Genomic DNA, 11,938 nt, shown 5'->3' on the forward strand with positions numbered 1-11,938 from the left:
GGCCTAAATGGAACATATGATTACGACCAATCACCCATAATGTCTGTGTATTAATAATATTAGTAATTGATAATTATAAGGTGGTGGTGGACCACAATTATCAAAAGAAGAACAAAAGAAGAAAAAGTAAAAAGCCCAAAAGGCAAAAGGCAAAGCTTGCGTTTTGCACATAAACCACGGACAAACAGAATCTTAATCTTCCAATCTGTAAAAGCCAAACAACCCAAAAACAGTTATAAAAATTAAAATAAGCCCACAAAATTTCTTTTCTTTTTATAAAATATCAAAAATAAAAATTGAAAAGCTATCATAACAACCTAAGCGGCTCCGCCGCTGCAAATTCCGGCGAGCGCGACAGGAAACCGATTGCAAAGGCTCTCTGCCGCCCGTGCTCCGTCGTCGACGTCGGCTGTGGGCGGAAGAACCCTCCCGTCGACGAACAGCACTCTTCCACCGTTCCTCTGCTGGTGGCCGGCGACCATCCCCTCGAGCTCCGCCGCCGTGCCGTAGAACTCGCCGTCGCTGAAGCGCCGCTCCACCTCCAGAAAATCGCCCAGCGACGCCGATCTGGTGTCCCCATCGCGGCAAAGCTGCCACCACTTCCGCCGTCTCTCCGCTGCTGTCGACGTCGACACGATGGTAGCCCTTTTCTTCTTTTTGACTGCTGCGGCGGTCCTCCTTGCACCGCCGGTGCCCTCGGCTGCGGAATTTGGGTTCCGGTGCTGCGATGGGACTCTGAATGTAATGGTTGGGAAGTTCACTCCCATCAGAGTCCCCAATGTAGTGCTTCTGTCATGGAAGAATGATCCGGTGGACTATCATTCAAAAACCCAAAAGGAAAAAATTAAAACTTTTGATTAATCTGAAGTGAAAAGGGAAAAATAAATTCTGGGGTGTGAAAAAAATTTGAGATTTCTGAGAACTTTAAAAGATGCAACATGAATAACTGATATCGAACATGATGATACCTCAGTGTCAAGATCAGATGAAGAAATGGAAGAGATTGTGGGTGAAGATGGTGGTGGCACCAATTCAGTGGCTGGATCCAGCATTGTTGTGTTATGACTTGTGAGAGATGGATCAGAGATGAAAGCAGAGAAAATCTCTGAGGTGAAGGTTTTGGGAAGACTATATTGTGTCAACTATGACTTTTTTGAGGTTGAGATTTGTAGGTTTATATGCAGAATAAGGAATAGATGAAAAAGCATGTTGGAATCAAAGGAATAGGATGCATTTGAAATGATTGTTGCTTTGGGTGATTATCAGTTTATCATTATCAGTGGTGGAAACTTCAAATCCACTTTTAATTGGACATTTTCTTTGAAACCAAAATAAAAAGAGAGTTGGGTAATAGAATTCAAACTTGGAAATTACATTCTTAATGTATGTTTTGAAACTTTTGTGAACATTGTTAATGCAGTTAACTTAATTATATTTGGATAGATGACTTTAGTCAAATGTTAACCATAATGTAAAAGGTAAGGAATGCCTTATGATGTCATATTTGCTTATTTTTTGAGGTTCTATAGCCTTGTTTGCTTTCTTATAGGTTACATTTGAGAAAAGGTGAAGGGATTAGTCAAAATGTATTGGTAAGATGCCTCAATTATTGTTTTTCCTCTTTTCTCTCCTCAGAACAAAATTTTCTTTACTCCTTACTTTTTGCACCCAATAGCTTAACTTAGTATTTGATAGACGTGTGAGGACAAGGAAAATGTTTATCATAAATGTGATTTCTTTTATATGACTCTTGTTTTGAAAGGAATAAGTTCCTATATAGATGGTTTTTTAAGCTGAAGATGCAAACTTTGAGTACACTACTAGCCTTGCGAAAATCAATAAGAAACATTTTTTTTTAAAATTTAAGAATTAAATATTTTTTTCTGAAATTAATTTTAAAAGTTATGTTTAGTTTTTAAATTAGAATATATACTTATTTCGTTTTTGCATTTTATATAGATAACCTCAACAAATGATAAATGAAAATTATATTATAATTTATTATAATTTTTTGTATGATAAATATTCTGTCCTATTTTGTTAGAAAGATATTTTACATAATTTTCAATATATATATATATATATATATATATATATATATATATATATATATATATATATATATATATAAAAGTATAAGCAAAACATAAATTTTTAAAAGTAATTTAAAAAACATAATTAACCCTATATTTAATATAATAATATATAATAATATTAGGTGAATACACGGAGGAAAACACTGGAGGCTTTCAACTAGAGTTAGTTTAGATATAGTTCAGCTGAAAGAATAGAATAACTTCATTTAAATTAAAAAAGCAAAAATATAACCATTAATAAATTATGATATGTTATAAAAAAAATTGTTAATAAGATTAATTTAATATTAAACTCAGGAAAATTATAACTTCTGTCCATTAAAAAAATGTTGGTGTAATTAAAATTTGTAAATTGAGCAGAAACAATAATTGAATTATTAACATCTATTGTAACATGCAGCATAGTTTTGAATGAGTGCATAGAGATAACCTGATGATGCTTGTGAGTGGTAACAGATGGATTATAATATGGACCATTATGACAGGCTTTAAGAAAAGGTAAGGAGATAAATTAAGTATTAAGTACTGAAACATCATAATCCACATTATATAAAAAATTACGTTAATGGTACTTGAAGGTTACAACTATGCTCAAGGTCATACTTGTTAAAAAATAATGGGTAGAAAATATAAATTATAATAGGTAAGAAGTATAAGTTACAAGAAAATGGTTATTCAAATCTTCAATTTAAGCCAAAGCTAGCTTGAGAGAGACTTTCACATGATGGTATATTTCTGTCCATGTCTCCAACTAAAAGCTGAATCAAAGCTTAATGTAGTTTTTCTTTTCTTAATATATTCAACAATAGTCTCTTACAAACTGTTTGAACTGATAGAAGTATTTATAGAAAGTATTAAGAATCTAAATATGAATTCCAAGTTTCATATTAAATAAAAAAATGAAAAACTTGAGATATATAAAAAGAAAAAGACAACTAACGAACATTTGAGTTTGAAGGTTTTACTTTGAGTGTGATATCAGATTTTTTTATATAAACAATTCATATCTTATTTGTAGTGAAACTCTCCAATTTCAATAAAAAGGAAATTTCAAACAATTGTATTAGAGTTTAATTTGTCTTACTAGATACTCCAGTTAATGAAAGACAAAATAAAATAATACAATAAAATCTTTAAAAAAAATCATTTATTTATATTAATTTTAGTAATAATGACAAAATGTAAGTTGTTAAGAATTCCGTTAAATATTTATCCAAAATCTTTATTATTAAATATTGATTTGAATCTCAGATAATCTTTTACATTTTTTACATGTATTTTTTCTTTCTTATTCAATCAGAGTTGAGCATAATAAAATTATATAAGTAACGACAAAAATATATTAAATGATCGATGATTTTAGAAGACTATCTCTTATAAGATAAAGAGATTAATAATAAACTCATAGATCAAAATATTATCATAGATAAAGAGATTTTCATATATTTTTTTTATACATAACATAACATTATATATGATAGTCAATTAATAAGTTAAAGCGTTGTTATAAAGGTGTTTTTGATAGTTTAAGATTTATTTAGGTTAATATTTTTACAGTATTCATACATAGTGTTACCAAAATGTTCATACAACCTTGTGAGTTGCTATAACTCATTTTAAATTGTGGAATTGGCACCATGGTGCATGAGTCATATGATATGATCAAAAGGGAATTGCATAAAGTGGGAAAAAGGCTATGCCATCATACATGGCGCACGAGATTTAGCACATCAAACTCACATGGTCCTTCCAAATTCATACTAAATTCACGTGGAGTTTGAGTTTTCTTTAACTTTACAGCTCAATTGGGGGGGTTTGGGATTCATGGAAAAAGTTTCAAGCACAAATGTTGCACATTCATTCTATAAAGGTTTTGGCCTTTCTAAAATTGAGAACATTTTTTCTATTTTTTTTATACAAAGAAATGTTAAATAGTAACTTATTTTACCATATTTCTCACTTCAAAAAATCGTGTAAGAAACAGTAGATATGACAAATATTTTCATTCCACTGTTTTCCTGTTTCATTGCCATCTTAAAAAATCAGGAAATATGTTAACTTGAATTAGTATCTATTCAAGTACTATTTATCATTGCTAACTTAAAATGGTTATAGAAATATATGAAATTGAAAAGGATGAATAACAAACATGTGTACTGTGTAGGGAGTATATTAAGAAATTTTTTGGACCTATTAAATTAAAGTAAAATATTAACATGATTATCTATGTAACAAAAATATTTGTCCGAGGTAACTTCACATTTTGAAGTTCATTGAATGGCATAAAACTACCAATGCAGAAGAATGTGAGGAATATCATAATGTCTTAGGGAATACCGTACTGAATCACGTGCCGAAGTTCCATAACATGACAGCAATGTATTAGCCTTTCAAGCTAAGTCACTTCTCTGTCTATGTACCTTCATTCCCAATTCCATGTCAGTATATTTCTTATGGTCCCATCAACATTTGAGTACCCTGTACACCAAATGTAACTATATCATTTTGGCTTGAACAGACTATGAATATTGAATGAGAAGGTCACTCACATGACCTCACTTGGTAACAAAAGGAGGTACTGAGAAAAAAAAAACATCTTCCAAACAACTATAGGAAATTTGGATAGTAAAAATTGGCAAAGAAACCAATTTTTGAAGAAAAGTCCACAGTAGAAAATCTGAATGTTTTTTTTCTCCTAAATCGACCTTTTACTGAATTCATCTATTGCCAAGGATCATTGGCTCCAATATTGAAGCGTAATATCTTACAATAATTAAAAGCAAAAAGCTTATGAGATGAGATGTGATGTACAGGGTTACTTCTGTTTTATAAAAAACGCTAATGTAAACTATGACAACAGTCTCATACTGTAGATCCTGAGGAAGATGAAAACTTAATATGATCATATAAGCTTGATTAATGAAATTTACATGGGGGGAAATCTTGGATAAAATCATTCCACATTTCAGCAGCAATAGAATTCCTTAACTGTGAAGCATCATGTACAACTTCTTCAGAATCAAAAGTATGATCTGATGCCTGAGTCTGGCTCTCGACATCCATCTTTGGTGCCACTGCCATCTCTAATTGGGGTTCTGATTCCTCCATTGGAAATGAACCATGCTCATACATCTTGAAAATCCAATCGTTTGGCTTCTCATTGCGAATGAAATTGTGTAATGCACATGCAGCCACTACCAACTTCACTTGTGTTTGTAATGGGTAAGAAGGAGCAGACATCAATATAGGAAATCGTGCCTTTAAAGCCCCAAAAGTTCGATCTATGACGTTTCGTAATAATGAGTGCCGTTGATTGAATAGCTCTGTAGCATCTTGTGGGTGGAAATCGCTGGGAAATTCCTTGTAGTAGGGAATGGAATATGGAGCAACGAAACCTGGCACATTTGGATACTTACTGTCTACGATGTAGTATCTACCTGTATCATAGGACAGAGTGTATGGAAGTCATAGGAAATAATTAATCATTTGACCCTTAAGTTTGCATCATGTTTCATTTTTGTTGTGTTAGCTTCATATGTTTCGATTAAGTCTTGAATATAAAAAGTTGGAAATGTTTTCCATTAGTTGCTCTGTGAACATAGGAATACATCTCCAATCAATCACCTAAGGTGGCATTTGCCATTTTCATCTCCTAACCATCAATCTCTCAAGTACAACCAAATAAAAGTTGAAATTAGCTAAATAATGAAATATATACCATCTTGATCAACTTCTATTTGATGCAGCTAAAGGATAGATGGTAAAAGTTTCCAATACGTTTGGTTCAAATGATAAAAGGAAAAGGGAGAGTCTCCTTTTTGTGTTTGGTTCAAGAAAGGGGAAGGGAAAACATGAATCACACACTGCAATATCATTACTAATATTAAAGGAGATGAGGAAGCAATTTAGCTGGTATAGTCCAATAGTTATAAATTACACTATTTCCTATAAATTCCCTCAATATCAGAGGAAAGAAAAATAGATGGAAGGGGGATTTTGGAGGCCACTCATTTCCTCTCCACCCAACTAACCTTTTAAACAAAAAGATATCAAATTAAAAAAAAATGCTCTCCCTTTATTTCCCTTCAATCAAATACACCATGCTTTTTATTTTCAAACCAAATTAATGGGCATTTACGGAGAGAACATAATATCCTCAAATCCAAAAAATGAGAAGCCGCTCAACCCTTAATCATCTCTTTGAGCTTTGCCTAGAACAAACATAGGGACGGTCAACGAATCAACAGGATTCGATGAAAGTGTGAGAAATGGACAGAAGAAAAGGAAACGTATGGATTTTGTGTGAGCGAGAAATCGACCCAAGAAAATTAAAGGAAAATTGTTCATATAGTAATGGATGAGTCAACAGGATTGACGTCTAGTATTTCCACATTACGGAGACTGAATCTCGACTTTTTTGGGGATAAGTAAAAACCAGTTCAAACAATACACAAAGTTAGAGAAGCCCAACAGAGAGCAACATGAAGATTTTTTTTTCTTCTATTTGGTTTGAAGAAGGGATGAATCATAACATGCATAATTTCACAACAATGAACCAAAAACATTTTTTGAGCTGGAAGTGAAGTTTCATTCCATATCAACAGTTAATTTCGAAGGGATTGTTACATATACAATGCGCAAGAAATGTAATTAACTGTTTTTTATACAAAAATGAAATGGGTAGCTGGTTGAAAGGGTTGGTTATAAAAACATTACATCTTGTTACTCTGGTTTATTTAGGACATAATTGAAGCATACAACTTTTGATACAAGAATGAAATTGATATGAATTTAAAAGGCCAAAGGAGTTCAGATCTTCCAAATCAGTATATCATACAATTGAAATAGAATGACTTTAACTTCCGAGTGTTAGAAGTTGGTTTTATTCAAGAGGCAGAGTTCAAACAGTATTACAACCTAAATCATAACCGCATTTTACATAAATTTACCCAAATAAAATAACAGAATATTTACCTTCAGGGACCTGCAAGTTGTTCCGTCTTGTAACTGCTGAATTAAAAACTTGCAAGTCTGTAGCAGATCCTTCCCATCCAGCCAAAACATAATGGAACTTGAGGTCAAACGAGCAAGCTGCCAGAATATTCTGTGAAAGTAAACCATTCTTGTTGCGGAAAGGTCCTTGCTCATCTACACCTACCGTCACTGGTACATGTATACCATCAATTACTCCCACACAATCCTATTAAAGAGTTTTCAAAAGTAAGACAAAATCAACCCATACAAGATAGTGATCAAAGCCATTTCTGAAATCTTACTTTAAAATATGGATAAAATCTAGGATCTTCAGAGATTTCTGAAGGAACAACAGAGCCAGGAGGCTGAAATAGTTCCAGTGAAATTGACATTATAGCATTCAAAACATGGTTAAAGTGACGACTAATAGTTTCTCCAGAATAACGAAATAACTCTTGAACTGCTCTTGTCCGTAGATTATGTCCAATTATGAACACAAATATGGCTAGTTGCTCTTCAATTTTGATTCGATTTGTGTGACGCAATAAACCCTTGGCTTGCAGGATATTACATAACTTATAAAATACGTGTTTATCCATGCGAAAACTCTCCAGACAACATTCATTTTGACCATTGAGTACTTCGTCAACAAATTTTGCACCATTAGATGCTAAACGAATCAGTTCCTTGGGGACATGATTTCTGGAGACTCCATCATTTTCCTCTTCAGAACTCTCCATTAAGGAATTATGACTGCTTCTGAGTTCTGACAGATGTTATATGTCAGTAGATAGAAGTATGAAAACGAAATTTGTCGTACCATAAAAATGTAAATCAATGGCCAATCATTCATACCTTTTCAACCCCTTTCTCTTTCACTTGAGTGGGACTAAAAGCCAGACAAGTTATGGCCTAGTTACAAACAGAACTTAGCTCCACTCCTGGCACATCTGAATATGGCTTCATTTATAAAAAAAAATAAAAACTAAAGAAGGCACAAAAAAAAGAAATGCTCGCAACAGCTCTTTTAAATACCTTAAGTACTGACTTAAGCATATCAGGAACAACAATTTTTTCATGCGCCTAACTTCGTATTTATTTAATCTCCCTCGTGAATTTATAATCTACAAAAACTACATCAAACAACAGCAAAGAGTGACTTAATAGCAATGATCAAACTAAAATTTCAAGAATGCACAAAAAGTTACGAAAACCTAAGTAAACACCATCAATGTACACACATTAGAAACAAGACGAGCCTCAACCTCACACGATGTTTTGAAACACTGTTCGCGATCGCGATTGTGGCAGCAACGTCAACGCGACCGCAGTTATGGTCGCATTTATCTGTTATTTCGCGCAATACCAAAATAACCGCAATTGCGGCAGCAATTCAAACCTCTTCTGCTCACACAACAGGTTCAAGTAACGCAGCTACAAAATGAAGAGAGAACATTCGCAAGCTCTTGTTACAAACAATTACGGCGAATTCGCACCTTAGATAAATGCGTTACGCTCCCAGCTTGTCAGCATAGAAGCAGTGAAACCGCAATTCCAAATGGTTAAAGTGTTTCACACTCATTTGACACGGGCCCAAATTGTGTGAATTTCATGAAGGCTAATTTTGTCATTTACATAGTGGGATTGCTGTTGCAGTGTTTGAGAGCGGAATAAATGAAACGGTGCGTTTCACTTAAGCAAAGATAGTTTCACTAAATCGAAGGTAGCTGCTGTGATTTTACTTTTGCAAGGTCTGAACCATTTCATTTTGGATTTAGTTGCTGTGATTTTACTTTTGCAAGGTCTGAACCATTTCATTTTGGATTTAGTTGCTGTGATTTTACTTTTGCAAGGTCTGAACCATTTCATTTTGGAAAAGTAACTCTTCGTGTTAGAGTTAGGGTTGATAGAGAACACGAGAACTCCATGGATGCCACTTAATCGGAGGGTGGATGTGATTGGAAGATGAACATGATCGGAAGAAAATTGTATGTTTCTTCTTCATTTCTTCTTTTCTCATTATTTGTCTATGTTCATTTTCCTTTTGCTTCATTTTTTAAAACCCTAGACTAAAAGGGGTAAGGTCGTGAGAGAGAGTTGCGCTAGGGAGAACACGGGATGCTCAATCTGTGTGACGAGGTGGCGAGTGAGAAGCAATGAGAGAACAAGGTAATATTTGTCTAATTTGAAAAGCCTGGTTGAATGTGTAATTTGGGATGTTTGTTTGGTTAGGTTCCTTGTTTGACAAATTTGATTGTCCTATATTCTAAGTATATTATACTGTATTGAGTTGTCTCTCTCATCTGGCTGATAAATGAGATTAAAACATTGAATGAATTCATAGAGGTCTGTTGATGATATGATAATTTATGCTTTGTATTGGGTGATTGATGTTTGAAGATGGCATATTGTTAAGTAAACCGATTAGCTTAAATTTGGCATTTTATTGGATAATATTGATAGATATTGTGGTCTGTATTGGTTGGGTTTGGTGGAACCCAGTTGCTATGGGGTCTTGGGGAGACGTTAATTGTTAGGACTTGTCTGATAAATGTTGTATACCTTCCTGTAGGTATTGTGAATATTTGGTTATATATTAAACTCGTTATGTCCATCTGACAAATTATTAATAACAAAAGAATTGGTCATCTAATCTTGCACTTGAATAAGTCTTAAACAATAATACGACGAAGTAGAATGATTTAAACAATTAATTATGAGCACCTTGCAAAAATCAAACACAGATGGCACAAGTGAGTCAAAAACTGATTTCATAAGTATTGGTCCAGTAACTGGTTATATCTTAAGTGTTATGTGGTTATTTGTTAAGGTCGTTGTGTACAAATAAAAAAATGTTTCAGTTGAATATAAAGGATCATATTACTTTGGTGCAGTAAGTGGTTATCCAATCAAGGGTATGAGGTGTAGTATGAAATTCGTTATATACAACAAATGTAGTGATTCTTGAGGATATATCTAATCACATTTATTGGTGCAGTAATTGGTTATGTGCTCTCCCGTATGTGGTTATTTCTTAAGCTGGTTATGTACATGTATAAAATTGCTTAAGTTGAATATGAAGGATCATATTAATTAGTGCAATAAGTGGTTATCCAATAAAGGGTTTGTGGTATGCTATCAAACTCGTGTAAAACAAATGTAGTAGATTTTGAGGATAGATTTCATCACATTTATTGGTGTAGTAACTTGTTATGTATTTTCAAATGGTGAAGTTGAATATGAATGATCATATTAATTAGTCCAGTAAGTGATTATCCAATGAAGGCTTTGTGGTCTAGTATGAAAGTTGTTATGTACAACATATGTACTAGTTCTTTAGCATACATTTCATCATATTTAATGGTGCAATAACTGGTTATGTGCTCATTCATATGTGGTTATTTCTTAATCTTGTTATGTACATCTACAAAAATGCTAAAGTTGAATATGAAGGATCATATTAATTAGTCCTGTAAGTGGTTATCCAATCAAGAGTTTATGGTATGCTATGAAACTCGTAGTGAAACAAATGTAGTAGTTTTTTAGGATAGATTTCATCACAGTTATTGGTGCAGTAACTAGTTATGCACTAATTTTTATGTGGTTATTTCTGAAGGTCGTTATGTACAACTTCAATAATGCTTAAGTTAAACATCAAGGATCATAGTACTTAGTCCAGTTAGTGGTTATCCAATGAAGAGTTTGTGGTCTGCAATGGAACTTCTTATCTCAAACAAATCTCGTGGTTCGTGAGTATACATTTCATCACATTTATTGGTACAGTAACTGGTTATGTACACATTCCTATGTGGTTTTATGTGAAAGGAGTTCTGTACAATAATAAAAATGGTTAACTTGAATATGAATGATCATATTACTTTGGTGCAGTAAGTGGTTATGTCTTAAGTCTTATCTAGTTATTTCTTAACCTAGTTATGTACAAATTAAAAAATGCTTCAGTTCAATATCAAGGATCATATTACTTTGGTGTAGTAAGTGGTTATACAATGAAGGGTATGTGGTCTAGTATGAAAGACGTTATTTACAACAAATGATGTGATTCTTTTGACTACATTTCATCAAATTTATTGTTGTACTAACTGGTTATTTGCCCATTCTTATTTGGTTATTTTTGAAGCTGGTTCTGTATAACTAAAAACTGATTAAGTTCAATATGTGATTTTGTATGCTTACAACTACAGCAATTTCATTGATTGAAGTTGTTCACCATACCCAAAATAAGAATCTGTTAAAAGAACTACCTGGAACAAAAAATAATAATGACCTTGTACATATATGTAAAACAAAATACACATTGCTCATTTAAACATTTTCATTCACTGAAAACATAGTACAATAAGTCATCTTCTACAATTTTTCATGTTGGTGCAAACATCGTCCCACCGTCCTAATCAATGATATATCCTAGTGAACAAATTTTGAATTATAGCCATGCACGGATTATAAACTGTCATTGGTGCTACCACTACATAATTAATCCATTATGTGGTCCTTGATTACACATAATAAACAACCTAAAAACCAATAACAAAGATTGTATCCTAATCAATCATATTTCATGGACTTCGTCTTCAATATGTACATCAATCAAGTCATGTTGACCTTATATTACAAGTTCTTCCCCTTCTTCAGTGCATTGAACTTGTTCATGTTCTCCTACTTTATCACTTCATCATTGCCTATAGCATCTCACATTTCTTCATTACCGTATTTCGATGAAGATTTTGTTCGAGTAAGACCCACTCATGAACCATTTGTTGTCAAACAACTTGTAATTGTTCCTGCAATAATATTACTCTTGTCAAATATTACGCTTAAAAACCTCTTATCATAAATCATATTAAAAT

The 11,938-nt window shown here is 33.0% G+C and overlaps 2 protein-coding genes and 1 long non-coding RNA gene across 13 annotated transcripts; 1 reads left to right on the plus strand and 2 right to left on the minus strand.

The window, feature by feature from the left end:
* Nucleotides 1-20: 20 nt before the first annotated feature.
* Nucleotides 21-1,342, minus strand: LOC108345115 (uncharacterized protein At3g17950). The gene is made up of 3 exons (XM_017583687.2): nt 969-1,342; nt 318-815; nt 21-205 (listed from the first exon to the last, which is right to left on the minus strand). The coding sequence occupies exons 1-2, from the start codon at nt 1,050-1,052 to the stop codon at nt 318-320; spliced, it is 582 nt and encodes a 193-aa protein (XP_017439176.1). The 5' UTR covers nt 1,053-1,342; the 3' UTR covers nt 21-205.
* Nucleotides 1,343-4,259: 2,917 nt separating this feature from the next.
* Nucleotides 4,260-8,647, minus strand: LOC108346145 (protein ANTAGONIST OF LIKE HETEROCHROMATIN PROTEIN 1). 10 transcript variants are annotated; one of them, XM_052867050.1, is made up of 7 exons: nt 8,312-8,647; nt 8,106-8,203; nt 7,926-8,020; nt 7,373-7,836; nt 7,071-7,296; nt 5,086-5,533; nt 4,260-4,574 (listed from the first exon to the last, which is right to left on the minus strand). In XM_052867050.1, the coding sequence occupies exons 4-7, from the start codon at nt 7,808-7,810 to the stop codon at nt 4,559-4,561; spliced, it is 1,128 nt and encodes a 375-aa protein (XP_052723010.1). In that variant the 5' UTR covers nt 7,811-7,836; nt 7,926-8,020; nt 8,106-8,203; nt 8,312-8,647; the 3' UTR covers nt 4,260-4,558. The 10 variants fall into 10 exon arrangements, with proteins under 10 accessions (XP_052723010.1, XP_052723009.1, XP_052723007.1 ...); XM_052867049.1 differs by having other exon boundaries at nt 5,027-5,533; nt 7,926-8,011; nt 8,336-8,646; XM_052867047.1 differs by having other exon boundaries at nt 5,027-5,533; nt 8,336-8,646.
* Nucleotides 8,648-8,803: 156 nt separating this feature from the next.
* On the plus strand, nt 8,804-10,961 carry LOC108344886 (uncharacterized). Of its 2 annotated transcripts, XR_008244774.1 has the most exons (4): nt 8,804-8,821; nt 8,900-9,058; nt 9,139-9,239; nt 10,687-10,961. It is a non-coding gene; the product is annotated as an uncharacterized LOC108344886 (long non-coding RNA). The 2 variants fall into 2 exon arrangements; XR_008244773.1 differs by having other exon boundaries at nt 8,819-9,058.
* The last annotated feature ends 977 nt before the right edge of the window (nt 10,962-11,938 follow it).

Source organism: Vigna angularis, chromosome 8 (genome assembly GCF_016808095.1).
Source record: "Vigna angularis cultivar LongXiaoDou No.4 chromosome 8, ASM1680809v1, whole genome shotgun sequence".
NCBI lineage: Eukaryota > Viridiplantae > Streptophyta > Magnoliopsida > Fabales > Fabaceae > Vigna > Vigna angularis.